General features: G+C 42.0%; 2 protein-coding genes and 2 long non-coding RNA genes across 7 annotated transcripts; 2 read left to right on the plus strand and 2 right to left on the minus strand.

Moving 5' to 3' along the window:
* Positions 1–1375: 1375 nt before the first annotated feature.
* LOC105356939 lies at positions 1376–3847 on the plus strand. 4 transcript variants are annotated; one of them, XR_002872594.1, is made up of 5 exons: positions 1376–1625; positions 1703–2872; positions 2978–3001; positions 3081–3236; positions 3562–3847. It is a non-coding gene; the product is annotated as an uncharacterized LOC105356939 (long non-coding RNA). The 4 variants fall into 4 exon arrangements; XR_002872593.1 differs by having other exon boundaries at positions 1377–1625; positions 1703–1774; positions 1872–3001; XR_002872595.1 differs by having other exon boundaries at positions 1382–1625; positions 1703–1774; positions 2654–3001.
* Positions 3848–8800: 4953 nt separating this feature from the next.
* LOC110017567 (interferon alpha-inducible protein 27-like protein 2A) lies at positions 8801–9750 on the minus strand. Its single transcript, XM_020713896.2, has 4 exons — positions 9650–9750; positions 9529–9558; positions 9231–9392; positions 8801–9053 (listed from the first exon to the last, which is right to left on the minus strand). Exons 1-4 carry the CDS (start codon positions 9735–9737, stop codon positions 8971–8973), a joined length of 363 nt encoding a protein of 120 aa, XP_020569555.1. The 5' UTR covers positions 9738–9750; the 3' UTR covers positions 8801–8970.
* A 128-nt stretch (positions 9751–9878) lies between these two features.
* Positions 9879–14344, plus strand: LOC110017568. The gene is made up of 3 exons (XR_002292998.2): positions 9879–12495; positions 12674–12804; positions 13476–14344. It is a non-coding gene; the product is annotated as an uncharacterized LOC110017568 (long non-coding RNA).
* On the minus strand, positions 14147–17491 carry isg12(1) (interferon alpha-inducible protein 27, mitochondrial-like; the record flags this gene model as incomplete). Its single annotated transcript, NM_001278818.1, is given in 4 exon segments — positions 14147–14452; positions 15499–15660; positions 15783–15812; positions 17476–17491. Coding segments are annotated over 4 exon segments (309 nt in total). The 3' UTR covers positions 14147–14345.
* Between the last annotated feature and the right edge of the window lie 817 nt (positions 17492–18308).

Genomic DNA, 18308 nt, shown 5'->3' on the forward strand with positions numbered 1-18308 from the left:
TGATAAGACAGTGGAAGCGTCTCCGGGAACATGAGTCAGTGCTCTACCGCTGCATTTACAGTTCAGATGGACAGGGAGAAGTTAATCAGTTGGTGTTGCCTCAGTCTTTGCAGGAATCCATTCTTCACTCCTTACATGACGATCATGGCCATCAGGGTACCGAACGGACTCTGCAGCTGATTCGGTCGAGGTATTATTGGCCAAACATGTATACGGATGTGGAGAAGTGGTGTAGGAGCTGTGAGAGGTGCGTAGTGTCAAAAGCATTACAACCAAAGGTTAAGACCTTTATGGGCTCAATGAAAGCCTCTCGACCTCATGAAGTTCTGGCGATAGATTTTACCGTGTTGGATCCGGCTACTGATGGCAGGGAGAATGTTTTGGTGATGACAGATGTGTTTTCAAAATATACACAAACGGTCCCTACAAAAGATCAAAGAGCTAGCACTGTCGCAAAGGCATTGGTGAAACATTGGTTTCAACTGTTTGGTCCCCCAGCCCGCATTCATTCGGATCAGGGGCGGAATTTTGAAAGTAATCTGGTGCACCAACTCTGTAAACTGTATCAAATTGACAAAAGCCGCACAACCCCTTACCATCCCCAAGGCAATGGCCAATGTGAACGTTTTAACCTCACGCTGCATGACCTTTTACGGACATTACCACCTGAGCAGAAACGCAGATGGCCTCGCCACCTTTCTCAAGTTACATTTGCCTACAATACAACTGTCAATCAATCAACTGGTATGACCCCATATTTCATGATGTTTGGCAGAGAACCGAGGTTGCCGGCAGACTTTTTGATGGGAAGTGAAATGGAGCATGATCTTCCTTTAGACGAATGGCTTGAAGAACACCAGAGCTCCTTAGCTGTGGCCTATGCAGCAGTGCAGCAGAAGATGGAAAACACCAGGGCGCAAAGAGACCTGAAAATGCAGGGTCAGTGTCTGGCCCCAGATTTTGAGGAGGGTGATTTGGTGTACACAAGGAATCATGGAGTTAGAGGAAGGAATAAAATCCAGGACTTTTGGGACCCAACTCCCTATCAGGTTGTTCGCCGGCCATCTCCACAGGGGGTTGTGTATTCGGTAGCCCCTGCAGGTCAGGACGGTCCCCTGCGACAGGTTCACAGGGCAGAGCTACGGAATGTCCCTGAGAGGAAGCCAGCGGGGGAAGCCTCAGTGAAGGGGGAGGTTCCGGAGCATGCACAGGGGGGCGTAGGTGGTGTTGATGATGGTGTTGAGCTCCATTTGGATGACTCATTGAATGTAGACGATGAGGAGGTACCACCTCAGATACAACCTCCTCAAGGTCAGGAGCTCACGGAAGAAGCTGACAGGCCATTAGTTTGTGAGCCCAGGAAGTCAACCCGATAAACGGCAGGACAACATTCTAACCCACATAAATTGCCTATGTCAGCAAAGGTCTCGGTGGACCCACATCGTCGGGTCGACGATGCACTTTGAGGGGGAGAGATGTAACGGGAGTCACCTGTAGGTGTCTCTATACCCATTGTTCAGGGGGTTTAAAAAGGAAGTTGACGTGTGGTTGCTATGGCGCTAGCTTCCTGTGAGAAAGCTGGTGAGCTCAGAGAGCAGCGTGAGTTGGCTCGAGCAAAGAGTGCGGTAAGACTGCTGTTATCCTTACCTGTGGATGATGTTTTTAAGCAGTGCTTGATGTTTTATTTTTTATTGTATGACAGGATCACGGCAGAGGTAGATCCTGCTTTTCTGGGGGTTTTAAAGACTGGGCGTGAGGTTTTGCGACGCACCAGGTATTTTACACTTTTATCACAGCAGAGGTAGATTTTAAACAAATGGTAAATTATTTTTTATCAAATGTTTTTAATATGGTGCTTCTTCTGTTTTTAGTGTTGGAATACTGTGCCCTGCTGTCCTGTTTAAGTTTATGTTTTGTACTTTGTTTGTCCGCTCCTGCCGGAGCTGTCCCAGCGTGATTGACTAATCAAGTGCAGGAGCGGACTATTTACCCTCTGTTCTGTTTGTCATTTTTTTAGTCACTTCCCTCAGGTTTCACCCCGCATGTTATTTTGGTGGGTGCCGTATCCCACCGAGTGCTGTGTATCACAGTTACGTTGCATGTTTTTATTTTTTATTGTTGTGCATGAACTGTGGTTTTTTTTGTCTGCATGCTCCTGTGGTGTCATTGATACGGTCAACATTTTTATTCTACTCATGACGGGGTTTTTGTATTAATAAATCTTCGTAACCTGCTTTGTGGTAGTTTTCCCTTTCTTGGCCCCTGCAACATTGAGAACAAATGATCACCTTATAGATAGACAAAGAGACTCAGTGAGTAAATAAAGAACTTCAGGGGTGTGTAAAGCAGCAAAGATTGGCTGAGAAAAAGTGGGACAGAGAGAAGATAAAAGACCATCAATCTGTTTGCTTTGTCACAAAGCACATGGACGACAGAAAAAGCAAATCTCTACAGGGTAGAGGACTAACACCAGTGAGTGGTTGATGCTTAATAAATGAAAGTGCAATTTCCTGCCTTAAATGAGGAAAACCACATTATTTCTGTACATTTCTGTGCCGTTCTGTTGCAGCAAAATCAGCTAAAGTCATTTGAAGAAAAGAAGCAAAAATGTATGTACATTTTTGCTTCTACCTCTTTTCAAAAAACCTTATAGCTTCCGATGGAGATGTGAACATCTGAAGATCCGGATGGAGATATCCTGGAAAAACAAATTGTTAATTTGTTCAGTGCAACCTACTGAACAGGTAAGTCCAGTCTTTTACCAAGACATGACGTTAAAAACAAACCCCTCCCCTGGATCAGCCCTTAAAAAAGCACGATAACAGAGGAGGACAGCTTTTTTCTGTCCTCAAAGCTACAATGGAGGAACTATGTGGGTGATCACTGTTTTAATCTTATACTTCACATCTGATAAACTGAATTATTACATCCTGGAAAAACAAACATTTTTAATGTTTTTTCTTTGATTGCTCCACAGGTAAAGCTGTTCTCATGGCTGGAGGTAGAACTCCAATGGAACTTCAAATCCCTTAAAATATGTTTTAAACATGAAATCAGCTTTACTTTGGTTTGATTCGCAGGAGGTGTTGCTGCTGTGGTTCTGACCCCTGCTGTTATAGCTGCACTGGGTTTCTCAGCAGCTGGAATAGTAGCAGGATCCATCGCTGCAAAACTGATGGCATTATTTTCAACAGGAGGATTCGTGCCAGGTTTCATAGCACTCCTACAATCATTTGGTAAGCTTGATGTGAATTTCACATTCAGGTTTTACCCAATCTATCTTTTAATCTATGCAGTGCCTCCTAAAATTTTAGTCACAGCATTTCCTTCAATTTTATTTCTGATATTTAAAACTGTTGCTTTTAACCTGATGTGTCTTACTACTTTTTTAAAATTGTTTTCAACTAATTTTTATTTAGTTCTTTTTTACTAAGCACCTTTTGTTCAACAGCATGATAAAGAAAAGTGCTATAAAGTGACTGAATGATTGATGAAGAACTGAAAGAAAAAAACTCAAGACAGATGTTTGTTTTACCTGTAAACATCTGTTGTTTCCTGCAGGCGCGATTGGTTTTTCTTGGAGTGGCTTAACGCTAACTTTTGGTACTGGAAGTGTTTTGGGAAACATGATATCAAGCATCTGCAACCAAACTGGACATGACTTTCCACCAGCTCCTTAGATGTTTATGTTATAATGGTAAATGGTCAATCGCTTAACTTTGCACCACGAATTCCCCACAGTCATAATGTAAACAAATGAATGTTCTTCCAGAATTTTCTGAATATATTTCCTGTTATATTTGTGATTTTCTGACTTTCAGAAGGAAATAAAATGAGAACAATTAAAGCTTTTGTTTGAGTTATGTTGAGTTTGACAAAACCAGTACGGTTCACCCCTGTGTTCCCAGCATAACTTTACACTATGTTTTTGTAAGTTCATGTATGTATAGCAATTTTTCATCATAAACATACATGAACCTAAACTCTTGGTTTATTTCTACAGAGTTAATGATAATCCCAATTTGCTTCATTTAATCAGTTTGTTAAATTAGTTGTTAGAAAGTTCCTCTTCCTTAATGGTAAAGTCCACTTGTCTCCTGTTATAAAGAAAAAGATTTGAAGAGCTGTGAATGTCAGAGAGACAGAAAAGGGGACAATAGTGCAGACACAGCTGCTAAAGTCAAGTTTAACGTTTTTATGGTTTTTTTTATTCTTGCCCTGCTGCAAAGACTCTGGATGAGAATATAAATTTCATTTACATTAAAAAATAATTTACAATAACAAAAGAAAATTAAAGTTAGGGGCGACAGTGGCTCAGGTGGTTGAGCAGGTCATCCAATGATTGAAGGGTTGGCGGTTCAATTCCCCTGCTCCCACCAGCCAAATGTCATTGTGTCCTTGGGCAAGACACTTCACCTTCCTTGCCTCCAGTGTGGCTCCACTGGCATGTGCATGTGCATGTGTATGAATGATCCTGGTGATGGTCAGAGGGGCCAGAGGCGCAAAATGGCAGCCACACCTCTGTCAGTCTGCCCCAGGGCAGCTGTGGCTACAACCATAGCTTACCATCACCAAGTATGAATGAGGAGTGAATGAATAATGGCCACAATGTAAGCACTTTGAGCGTCTGGAAAAGCGCAGATAAATCTAATCCATTATTATTACGATAATAAAGAAAAAATACATTTTTTAAAGTTCATCTATGTTAAGCCGTTTTTAAATCATAATATTAGAAAATATTTAATCTTGATTTTGTTTGTCCAGTTACAGATAATCCCACATTGCTGTTCAGTTTCTATTGACTTCATAAGTTTGTCGTAACCCTTGTGCTATCCTAGGCACTTTAACATTGGGAGTTGGGTCATCAAGACAGTGTGCTGAACCTTTTTTCTTCAATGATTCGTGATCTTCACTGGTGTCCATGGATTACATGAAATCTTTCCACCTTTATCCACCTTTGCCATGGTAGGGAGAACACGTCTATGTAAGGGTGGGGTCATCTAAGATAGCATAAGGGTTGATCGTGTCTTAAATTTTTTTAACCAACCAGTCAGAGTGCAGGACTCAGAAGACCCGGTAAAGTTAGAAAGATAAATCTTTCAATAACTCTTCTGATAAGTGTTCAAATGTGACAGCAAGTCACGTCAACTCAAGTCAAGATGGGCTTCCTGGGGCTGGGATCGGCCCTTCCCTGGCTCTGGGGCGGGACGGGACAACCCTCGGAACAACCCTCTTGGGGCCCCCGGTCGCTCTGGGTGTCATCCGCTTCGGCTGCAGGGTCTGGGGGTGGGGTGGGGGTCTTGTCGGCCCTGTCCTGTGGGGGGGCATTCTGGGGGAGGGGGGGGGGGGGGGCACTATTGGTACGGGCAGGGGGGGTTGACGGGTCGGGGTCTCCGCTGAGGCCATCGGCGGTTTCCCCGGCCGGTTGGCTGCCTCGGTCCCGTCGAGGCCTGACCAGAGCTCTTCTAGGGCCGGCGTTTGGGGGTGGGGGCCTGGGCTTGCTCCGGGGGGGGCCGGCGCTTTCTGGCTCCCCTCTCTCTGTGTGGGGGTGGTGGTGCTGGGCCTGGGGTGTCTGCGCCTCCGGGGGTGGGGCCCCGGGGCTGGGTGGGCCTGGCCCCCTTGCTGGGGGGGGGGGCGGGGGACGGCTGTTTGACCACCGGGGGACAGTCTATCATCTGTCCCCAACTTACCCCCTTCCTCATATAACCTCATAATAGGGTGAGGGGGTGGGGGGCTTAGCCTGCGATGAGCCTTGGGGGGGGGGGTTTACTAGGCAGTGGCCCCCCTCCTGTGGTTGCCGTATGGAGTGGGCCCCCCTTCTTTCGGTTTTATTTGCACCTTAGACATGTAGGGCCCTTGGTAGGGGGGGTGCTTGGACATCACTGCCAGCAAGCAGCGGATGTCCTCCTAGCACCCTACCCGCCAATTTTAACCGCACCTTAGACATTTAGGGCCCCTTGGTGGGGAGGGTGAGGGGTCGTCACTGTGAGTAATCAGGAGATGTCCCCTTAGTGCCCTACCCGCCAATTTTAACTGCACCCCCCTTAGTACACACACCCCTCCCCCCTCAATATATACATCCCAACATAAACACACACACATGCACACACACACTCTCTCAAACACACATACACGCACACACATTTTGCAAGGAAGGTGGGACCTAGGACCATCTGTCCCCTGCCTCTTCCCTGGTGGGGGGTACGGGCCCCTTTGCAACGGCGGCTGTGTCCCCGGGGTACCGGCTTCCTGGGCCCGGCGGTGCTCTCTCCGCGCGGTGGGGGGGTTCACATTACATCTGAGCGGGGGGTGTTCGTGTCCCTGGGGGGTGGGTCCTGGTCCTTGCTCCTGAGTGCTGGGCCCCGCCAAATTTCCAACTGTGGCCGAGCCTGGTCGGGCCATATTTACAACACCCCTTGTGGGCCCTCTTTTTTCCCCGGGGTTCCCCCCTCCTGGGCGGGGGCGGCGGGCCCCTGCCTCGCTCCTCCCTGGACCAACCGTGGGCCGGGCGGATGGCTGCCTGGAGTGCGGAGTGGGTCTCCCTTGGGGGGTCCTGGCTCGTACCTGGGGTTGGGGCGGGGGGATGCCCGGAACTCCTGGGTGGTGGTGGGGTGCTCGTCTGGGGCTGTGGGCGTCCTTCTCCAGTGGGGCCCTGTGTTGGGTTCTCCCGGCGCGGCGGGGGGGCTGCTCTCCTGGTTGGGCTGGGGCGGCGCCCTCTTTCCCTCCGTGCCTCCCTGCTCTCTGGCTCTGGGGGCCTTGCGGCGGCCCTGCTGGCCCTGGCCTGGGTGGCGGGCTTGGTCGCCCGGGCGGCGGTTGTTCCCTGCCGGTTCCCGTGTGGCGTTGGGGGGATTCCGGCTGCCGCTGCTGGTGCGGTGGGGGTCTTGGGGTGGGGATGGCTGGGCACTCTCCCTCCTTCTTTTCACGTTCCACCATCCATTTTAGAAGAACATAAACACTCACCTGAGCACAGGTGTTAGCTCAACAGACTGAATGACTGAAATATTTCACACTAGTTGGTTTTAAGGCATAAGTATGCGTGTGAACACTATCTGTTTTGTGTACATGTCGACAGGTGGACATTTTTGCAACTAACAGGTGTGTTTATAACATTTGAGTGTGTGTGTGGACAGGCTCCGCCCTTTTTTTTTTGTTTTTTTTTTTACATTTAAACCTTACCATAATGATTAACAACCAGTAAACTTGTTGCTTTATGCTGCTTCATGGTCTTATCCCCCTTCCCCTCCTATTATCACCCCCTACCCCCCCTCTCTCTAACGTCCCTCTCTCTTCTTCCCCTCTTTCCTTTTCCGTCCGGTCCAACACCAAAGATTTTCAGACATGTTTGAAATTAATAAAGTTTGGCCTCAATTACAAAAGGGGTTTATTCAGACATACCTTTGGTTTGTCTGAAGATTAATAACCCCTCTTGTTAAAGTAAAATATGTCCAACCCAAGAGGCCCTCAGCTCTCATCTGTCTGCCTAGCTGTTGGACAGGACAAGTTAAAAAAAAAAAAAAATAAATAAAAAATGTGACAGCAAGTATCTCAATCATTATGTATTAACATAGAGTTAACTACAAATACATTTCAAAGAAAGATCATAAAAATACCCCTGGGAACATTTTGAAATTAGATGAAAAGATGATCAGAGTGGGACTTTAACATTTGTTTACACATAACTTGTCTGACTGAAGACAAATGTTTGTGATTCTTGGTCTAAAACGGAAAAAAAAAAGGAAATAGTTATTCTACAAGTAAAACCGATAAACTCCACGCTGGACTGAACTTAGCTTTATTAGTCATACTGTGTGGGAAGTTAGTGTTATCAGCAGAATAAACTGAGTACGGCCTGAGAGATAAGAGTAGAACCAGTTAAGGTGTATGTTTGTCATCCTGATGGTGGAAAGTCTTTCTAGGAGGAAAGTATGAGAGAGGATTGTTTCTGTGCTGTGAAGAGGATGGAAGCCTGACTAGAATTGTTCATTGAAGTTATTGCCAGAGAGAGGAATTCAGAGTTGTCCAGCAATAATTTACTTTGAGAAAATTCCATCTAAGGTTTTTGAGTTTATCAGCAGTCCACATCCAGCAGCTTCTGTAGAGGGGGGCCAGACTGACAGAGTGGGGGTGTTTGATAAAGTCGTCCAGAATAATCGTATGAAAAACAGCTGTCATTTCTGTCGTTTGACTCACTCCTCTGCTCTCAGAAAGTGAGTTTAGCTTTTGTTCCTGGACTGTTTATACCTCTGGGGTGGAGATTTGTACAACAGGGTGGTGCCTTTGTGTTGACACCAAGTCAATGGACCAAAGTACTGATGATGGTTGTGGTTTCTCATTTCAGAACAGATCTGTCTGCAAAAAACTTTTTTCTTTTGTTTCTACTGCTCTATAAACATGTTTAAAGGAGTTTTTGGTTTGACTATAATTTAAACATTTCATTTCAGCTTGAAATGTATTAATATATATAAAAAATAACTAAAACACTGAAGGACAGTTTCTACATTCCTCCTCCTCGTCATTAGCAGCAATAACCATCAAACACTCGCTTTCAAAGTTGATATGGAACAAATGTGGATATCTTGCATTTACCAGTTTTACTTTGTCTTTGTAAAACTTATTTTTGTTTTGCTGGAATCAAATAAATTATTTTTCACAAAGCAAATATAGAAAAGTCTGTTAGCTTATGACTTGAGAAAAATCTACTTAAAAAAACCAAGAAAAAAACAAAAAAAAAAAACAAAGGAGGTTGTTCTTTTTCTAAATTCCAGAGGAATCAATCAGTTTTTTGAAAAAGTAGACAAAGAAAAGATAAAAATCTTTTTATTTCTTTTCCTCTTTTAAAGACAGTGTTTGTCCTTTCATCAGGATAATGATTAAGCAATTCATTTTACAGATGTTGTCAATTATTCTAATTGACAGAAGTAAAATCATCCTCAGTCATGTGTTCCTTGTGATCTGGATTGTTTTTCTGTCTCAGATGAGTGCCGCCAGAAATCCCAAAGCTCCTCCAACACTCCCCACGGCGGCAGTGGCAGCACCTGACAACCCAGCCATACCTGAAGGAGAACACAGGGTAGATACTGTATGTTAGGCTGTAGAGATGCAGAAGTGTGACCACCAGATCACACACAGTTTCCTCAACTCTACTTTGGGTTTTCTATGACCAAAGCTTGTACAAACAGCTTGTTTCCTAGAGTCTAAAAAAATCAATGTGATTTTCAGTTTGTTCTTACCGGCTGACTGCAGAACAGCCACGGCACTTCCAGCTGCCACCCCTCCACCGTTAGCAACGGCAGCTGCTGACATCATGCTGGCTGCATAGGATCCAGCAGCAATCCCAGCCGAAGTGAAGCCAACAACTCCGAGGACAACAGGAGCCGCCACCACAGCTCCACCTCACAGAAACAAAAGTAGACTCTCCTTAAGGCTTAAACATTAGGGATGAATCCGGATTGAGCTGCAAGTTTCGGACAATTACATGTGGAAAACAAGGAAAACAAATTATTCATAAAAACAACTGTATTGTTCTACCTGCTCCTGCAGCAACAGCCGCCAAAGTCACTGAAACAAAAAAACAAACAAAAAAAAATCATTAATGAAAGATGAAGAAAGGAAAGTCTAATCATAAATACCAGCTCCTCTCTGTACTCACAGAGTCCCATCGTTTGTCTCCAGAAGAAATATCTGATGACTGACTTATAAAGGATGCAGAGTTCAAATGAAACTAAACTCTGTACCATAGCTGCCCCCTACTGGACGAGTTAGTTTCGTTTTCTGAGAATGCAACTGAACTATTTTGTGTTGTGAGCTGCAGTGCTGTCTGTAAGGTTTCATTTCCTTCTAACCAGGAGAGTTGAATGATTTCCTGAGTGAGCAACATTCCATAGAGTGGATGTGTCAGACTCTGCTCCTCCAGCATTAAAAGGGTTTCATCCTCTGTGTTTGGACACTGCAGGGTCCAAAGTCCAAAGGGACTAAAGAGAAAGTGTTTTTTGAACATCGTGAAAAACCCACTATGATAAAAAATCATGTTTTTTTTTGTTTTTAACATGTTCTTTTGGCATTTTTCTGATGAAGCAGGCCAAATACGAAGACATTCAAGCTTATTATTGAATTTCTGAGTATTTTGTTATTCACATCGTTGTAAATCAGGGGAAAACTTTAAAAAAGTGCAGTTGAAAAAGATTGTAACTGTGACGTAGAACCTAAGCTGGACTTCCTGCTCCGCTCCATTCTGATGCATCCACCTGCAGACGACTAGAATACAGACTACATCTTCTTCTTCCACATCTGGGCAGTTCTCTGACTCTTAACTGAGAAACTGCATGCGGGACTCAACTTTTTATTGTTGTTAGTTTTGGCCTCCTTTCTACTGAGTTGTTTTGTTTTGATGTTTGTCGTTATTACTGAGGAAAACCTTCAGCATTTTGCTGATACACCCTTAAGTCACAAATTCAGCACAAAACGCCACAGAAACAGACAAGGTCAGTGGAAATAATGAAGAAAGGCTTTTCTGGATCCTTATTAACAGTTGAATTCTCTTCAAAGTAAAAGTCTTGAACTCTTTTTCTTTAGATGATTCTATTCTAATCTTTCTGAAACCAGTCCTGCTTTTTTGGTCCATATTTTCCTGTTGTTTTTTGTAATAAATAATCTTGCTTTAACTGTGTTCCATAACAGACAGCTTGTTTGTGTTAAGCTCTGTGTGCCATTGCTATTCTTTGAATTCTCATGGAAAACTGTAATAAATATATTACATAACTTTAAGTCATTTCTGCCCTACTCTTTGCTTCTCTTGGGTTTTCAGCTTTAGGGTTGTCTTTTCAGGAGAATCTAAAGACATTCTGTTCTAAAATGCCACCTATAGATAGAGCAGGTGAAGGTATGAAAACACCTGGAGAAACAGAAACAGTTTGAGTGATATTTTTAAAGAAGCCAAACAATAGATCTGACAGGTGGCATGGGAGCAACACCCATACAACACAACGAAGGCATCAAGTCCAGCCAGTTTCAGATTCCATTCCTTACAGCTCTCTTTAGAAAGAAGAAATGTTCAAATTGATATTATAAAGGAGTACAAAGGTGTGTGGAAACTTTTTAACCCATAACATTTTGTGAAAGAAGATTCACCACCAACAATACAGATGCATTTTTAATTAGAGTATGAGAAAGTTTTCTTGATCATAATTCTTTCATCCATCCATCCATCTTCCTCTGCTTATCCGGGACCGGGTCGCAGGGGCAGCAGTGTAAGCAAAGATACCCAGACTTTCCTCGCCCCATCCACTTCCTGTAGGTCGTGAACAAGACCCCAAGATACATTTTTCATAATTCAATGTGTACAGTATACTGTTTCTTGGTACTGCCCTACCTCCCCTAATGTAATGAAGTAGGGGGGAATATTTATTAATCTTCACTACATACATTATACATGTTACAAGAATGAGCAGTCCAGATCAGTGTCAAAGTAGGACACTTTTAAGATACCTTTTATACAGTTGGAACGATTAAAACTACATGATAATGTAAAATCTAAAATTATACTAACATCATACAGCAGAACGAAGGCATCAAGTCCAGCCAGTTTCAGACTCCAATCATTCCAGCTCTTTAGAATTATATATACCAGCGTATGTAAAGATAATTATGTAGACATTAAAAAAGAGTCCAGTGGGTAGTTGAAAGATTCCCCAGAGAGTTTGGTCCATAGTGACACGATAGCATCACGCAGTTACACTTGAGATTACAGATACATATTTAATTAAAGTAGGTATGTATATAATGTTACTCTTATTTATAATCAAAAAACTCAAACTGAACTTTAAAGTTTTTATTACTTAATTTCTATCTCTATCACTAATGTTATCACTATTTAATTTGAGGAATGGAAGAGATGGAAGATATGATCTAAGGGGAGGAGGTGAAAAATAAAATCAGTGGCCTCAGATCAAATGCTCGGGCACACTTGAAGGGAACTGTGGGGGAAGTGAATGTTTTCAGCGGAATAAACTGAGTCTGGCCTCAGAGATAAGAGTGGAACCAGTTGAGAGGTAAGTTTGTGATAACGATGGTGCATGGCAAGTCTTGGTTGTCCTGTTTTCTACTTTTTTCGGGTTCTCACCTTCAAGTTGTCTTTTTTAACCATTGTGCTATCTTAGATGACCCCACCCTTACATTGACGTGTTATTCCTACCATGACAAAGGTGGATAAAGGTGGAAAGATTTCATGTAATCCATGGACACCAGTGAAGATCACAAATCATTGAAGAAAAATGGTTCAGTTATGTATCATTAATATAGTTATTCTATAACTAAAACTGAAAAACTGCACGCCAGGTTCAACTTTTTATTGTTAGTTTTAACCTCCTGTTTATTGAGTTGTTCTTTTTTGATGTTGGTTGAGGAAAACCTGCCTTTTGCAGATGGACAGTGAAGTCACAAAGGCAGCACAAAACATTCCACGTCGCCACAACAACCGACACAGTCGGTTGAAATACGGTAATGAAGAGCGGGCCTTTCTGGATTTTCATCGTTGAATTTTTATCAGCTGAATTCTCTTCAAAGCAAACGTTTTGAATTTTCCTGCTTTATGTGTTATATATTTTGTATTTTAAAGCCAGTCTGTTACGTCTGTTTTTGTGATATATCATCTTGTTTACATTGTAATCTATTACAGATAACATTACTTTGGCCTATGGCTGGACTACTGGTGAACTTACCCCACCTTGTGGCGAGACTGATGAACTACATCCTCATTGTTCTGTCAACGCCTGCTGGTCACTGAACAAAAGCAAAATCAATAAATAAGTATGATGTGTTTGTTTATCCATACTCCAAACATTAACCCTTGTGCTATCCTAGGCACTTTAACAGTGGAAGTTGGGTCATCTAGACCCACTAGACAGTGCTCTGAACATTTTTTCTTCAATGATTTGTGATCTTCACTGGTGTCCATGGATTACATGAAATCTTTCCACCTTTATCATGGTAGGGAGAACACGTCAATGTAAGGGTGGAGTCATCTAAGATAGCACAAGGGTTAACCCTTGTGCTATACTAGGCACTTTAACGTTGGGATTTGGGTCATCTAGACCCACTAGACCAGGGGTGTCAACCTCATTTTCACTGAGGGCCACATCAGCTTAGTGGTTGTCCTCAAAGGGCCAGAAATAACTTATAGATGTAACTAAATGTAATGAAAAATAAACGTAACTACTCCTTAATGTTAAATAACTCATTATTTATTTATTATAACTTTTTAAAGTGACAATTACAGTTGCATAGAAAACATATGTTTGCTTGTTATTTTAGCATAAATCCTTTTACATTTGATTCTGTCAGGTTAGGTTATATGGACAGTGTTTCAGTCCTAATGTATAGTTACTCAATCCAATATTTCAAGTCTGATTCCCCCTAGATATGACTAAATACACACCAATTTTTATTTTAAGAAATTAAAAACTTTTATGGTCTCGCAGGCCACATGAAATGACATGGAGAGCCACATTTGGACCCCGGGCCTTGAGTTTGACACATGTGCACTAGACAGTGCGCTGAGCCTAAGCCTGTGGACATTGTTTTCTGCTGCCACGTCTTGGATATTTGTCAATTCCACTTTTTTGTCTAACTACGGTACTTGTGGTCTGTCACCGGGATCGGTTCATGTCTGGGTCAGATCAACATTCAGACGTGTGTGTGAGCTAGCCTGCCTGCTGGCTTCTCGCCAAGTCTACAACAATGTGGAGTAACTCTGCGTGGATTCTACTTGCCTGGACCATCCTCTCTCTGGTCAAGCATCCACTGACAGCTATCGCTGCCCTCGACTTCTTGAACTCCATCCGACTCCACTTGATCAACCGGCCCCCACAACCAAATAAGGATTTTATCCCTGATTTTTCAACTCACCTCTCCACACTTTCACCCAACCTATTATTTTTAGGCAATTTGAAAATTCACATGGACAATGTCAGCAACACCCTCACTAAAGATTTTCCATCCTTTCTGGACAGCTTTGATCGCCATCAACGTATCAACTACACAAAATGGGCTATATTGTGTTGTGTTTTAATGAGAAAATAATAGATATTTTTTCCCCAAATTGAATCCACACAACCTCAAAACAGTTTGACAATAATAAACATCAGAAACGTTTTGCTGTAGACTCTTTTTATTTTGATTTAATTTTTTGATTTCGAAACATTTGAGTGAAAATGTCAAAAGTGAGTTGATTGTTATTTACACTCAAAAAGAGAAAATGTCAGCAATGACAGAGCTTGGTGTCAGAACAAATGTTGATAACAGGTGTTGACACACAACATCCATTCTTTAACATTGCGGTCAAAAAAAAGTCATTTGACTTTACGGAAAAAGCTGCTCAGCCATCCCACTGCAGCTCCCACTGCAGCGCCGCCACTGGCTACAACTGCACTGGCAGAAGCTGACAGACCAGCAGCACCTGCAAAACATAAAGAAGCAGTTAACGTCCTGCAGAAACCTCAGTTCCAACGATCTAAAACTATGCCTGATGTCAGTGTTGGACTTGGCAGTTTGGGGACCCAGGGGAACAATAACATGGGGCCTTCTCCACCGTTACATGAATCTTTTTTTTTATTTTTATTCGTGCCTAAGTGAAAATATCCACTTTTAGACAGAATCAATGACAAAAATCCAAATGTTTTGATAAGCATTTTAAAACTGGAATCACATTAACATTTTAAAGAAATTTATTTTAGATTATATAAATCTTTTTAATTTGGAAAAATGCACAAAATGTATTGAATGCACGAATTTGTTACCCACTCACTTTGTAGTTTGGAAAAATGTCTGTTTACTGTCAGGTTTTATTAGAAAAAAATGTAACAAAAATACTGGAATAAAGGAGCAAAACAGTAGCCTACTGATGTGGAGGGGCATCGGTCTCAGGAACTCTGCTTCATTTTAGCGCTTTTCTGAAAATCTCTGCCAGTGTTGCTAGATAGAGGCAGGCTTTCCAGCCCAAGTACCAGAACCAACAAGAAGTAGCCCAAAATAATTATCCATAATTAATTATCCATTAATTCTTACTCCCCAATTTGGTTGAAATGTTTAGCTGTGGGCCCCTAGAGTGTTGGGGGCCCCAGGCAATCGTCTACCTTGGCCTAACGGTACGTCGGCCCCTGACTTTATGAGTTTGTGCGTGATGCACAGCTGACAGCGTTTTTGCAGTCTTTACAGTTATTAGTGCTCTGAAGCAACACATTCAGGTACAATTCTTTGAATCCAAATACTGTATTTTCTGCACTATAGGGTGCAAAAAATGGACAGAGCGTCTTTTAATCCGGAGCGCCTTTATGCATTGATTTGGGTTGTGCTTACTGGTGTCAAAGTGATTTTGAAAAGTTTATGGTGCTTTCACTGTTCTGTCAAAATGTCTGCATTTTGCTTTGTCAAGATCTGACATTAATTCAGAAGCAGACCCTTCATTGACGCCTTGTAATCCGGTCTGCCCTGTAGTAATGGTACCTGCAGATTGCAGCACAGCCACTAAGCCTCCTGCTGCCACGCCTCCTCCGTTAGCAGCGGCAGCAGCAGACATCATCCCAGCGGCGTAGGAACCAGCTGCTATTCCCCCAGCGGTGAAACCAATGGCGCCCAGGGCAACAGGGGCCAACGCAACTGCCCCCACTACACATGAGAGAGATTGTGGTTTTTCAGTGTGTATATTCATCTTACAATGTTTGGTGGGGCTTTACTGACCCTTAATCAAAACTTCACTAAATGATTTAAAATGCCTTTAAAAGTCTTACCAGCTCCGGTTGTTATAGCGACAACTTTTCCTAAAATAAAACACAATGCAATCTTTAAGGCATTACCCAAATATAACAAAAACTGCTTTACACTTTCAAAATAAGAAAGAACCAAAACAAAACAACAGAAATCGAGGGCGGCCATGTCTGCTCAAAATATTTTTTTCCAGCTTCCAAAAAAGAAAAAAAGAAAACAAAACTTAATATCTCATCATCATGAGAGAACAACCCTAGTTTTCTCCAGATAACAAAAAATAACTTTTCCTTATTTGGAGATCAGCAGGAAAACTTAGTTTGTAGGAAACGTGAACTGAAATGGCAAACAAAGGATGGCCACTAACTGATCAACTTCTTATGAAGGAGCTCTTCTGAGCTCTCTTATGAGGTGTCTGCTGATGAGGAAACCGGACACTCTGCTAGACTGCCACACTTTTACTCCCTTAAGACTTTCGAGGAGCAGAGAAAGATGGCAGATTCAGTCAATCTCACCACCCTAATAAAAGTAAAAATTGAAATTAACATTTTAAAAAGTTTTTTTTTTGTTTTAAAGCAGGGGCCAAGTATGCTCCTGTAGGTTCTACTTAAAGTAAACATAGAGGGTTTTGTGTTTTTTACCAGACAATCTGTTTTATAACTGCATACAAAGATATTTTGCTCAGATTTGGAAGAATGTATTATCCCAAACTTAGAAGTAAACATACAAATCAATGTTATTGATGTCATGTTGTACTTTGAACTACATGGTTTGTCAAAAAACAACAACATGTATATATATAAATTCTAGTTATATTGCCAAAAACAAGACATTTTCTTTCACACGGTGGATGTTTTTATGCTTTTTTTATTTTGGGAGGCGTGCCAGAGCACTGTATTTATAGTTTTTCGGTCCTGTTGTCATTAGTCTGATGCCAATAAAGTTTGAAGGGAAAAAAACACGACCGCAGTAATGGTGAGCTAAGTTGAGAAACAGGTTTTATTTCGTGATAAGGTCTGGGAAAGAGATCGTTTGCGTCACTTCATTTTTAAAAGTGAAGATTTCCAAACATCCACATTCAACTGTATCCAATTATAATTTCCATTAATGATGTAATTCACCAGTTTTCTCATTTTTTGTCACTTCACAGAGCCTCTCATATACTGCACTTCCAAATAAAAAAATGGGACGGACGTCAAAGACAAATATGTCGACTGTGTTTTTGAAAAGATTTGCCTAACTTAGACAACCTCCCAAGAAAGTTATTTTCTTTCGAACAGAGAGTGGTCGCTGCGGCCGCACGCGTAGTCAAGCTCGCTATTGTGGCACAGAGAGTTCCGCCGGAAGCGCTGCGCATCGTCGCCTCCCTCCCTAAATATAACTCAGCAACATTTACCGTAATTACCGCAAAACTCCCGCATTTCAAATGAAGTGGCGCATGATGTGACCAAGAAAAAAACAACGGTACCTCACTTCAACACAGTCTTTTGCCCTACTTATCAACATTTATTCGACTCCATGCCTTTTATAAATTAGAATTCTACCTTTTCTTTGTACATTTTGAGAGGAACTACAAACCGATGACAAGAAAAACGCAAAAACCTAAGAAAAATAAAGGATTAAAAAAAATTATCTATTTACTTTTCAGCAGACGTGACGTTTTTCGTACAAAACAGGGTCTTAATAAAAAGGTAAAGGAAACAAAAAAACTCTACTTACCCGTAGTCATGATTTCCTATTCGATGAGGATTCCAGCTGGTGCGCAGGCGCAGTCTGCTTTGAGAGGAAATCGACACGCATGATAAAAAAAGAAAAAGAAAAAAAAACTTTATTGACAATAAAAAAGTACAGTATTCATGTGCAACCAAACCACACTTCCTAGAGTTAATCATTAATGATATCCACATAGAAAATGCAACGATAAATGAGTAAATAACTTTTAAACAAAACATTTTCTGCAATTTTCGAACAAACAATAGAAATCTAGAAACCACCCTGTTGGACAAATCATTTTCATCATACACAAAATACCCACTTGGACCTAAATGAAAGATACACATTTTAAAATAATTTCAAAAATGCACCCTGTTGGATTTTCAACGTAAAAGATTTAAATTTTAATCCAAACCATGTATTTTCTGTTCATGTGAAACAGAAATATTAGAACATATCTTTTATAGTTGCAATCAGATCAAAATATTCTGGACTAATATTCATAATTGGTTGTCATTCATTAAATATTCCCTCTTTCTTTGTGGAAAAACCTGGACCTGGAAGTTTCTGATGTCATCAATCTTACTATTTTGTGCAAACACTTTATTCAATAATGTAATCTAGCCACAGGGGTTGCAAGCCAGTAACTTCTGTGCCGGTCCCAAGCCCGGATAAATAGAGAGGGTTGCGTCAGGAAGGGCATCCGGCGTAAAAATTGCCAAATAACCATGCGAATCATCCACAATAGTTTAGACATACCGGATCGGTCGAGGCCCGGGTTAACAACGACCGCCACCGATGCTGTTAACCTACAGGGTGTCGGTGGAAATTTGACTGCT

Source organism: Oryzias latipes, chromosome 22, assembly GCF_002234675.1.
Source record: "Oryzias latipes chromosome 22, ASM223467v1".
Lineage (NCBI taxonomy): Eukaryota > Metazoa > Chordata > Actinopteri > Beloniformes > Adrianichthyidae > Oryzias > Oryzias latipes.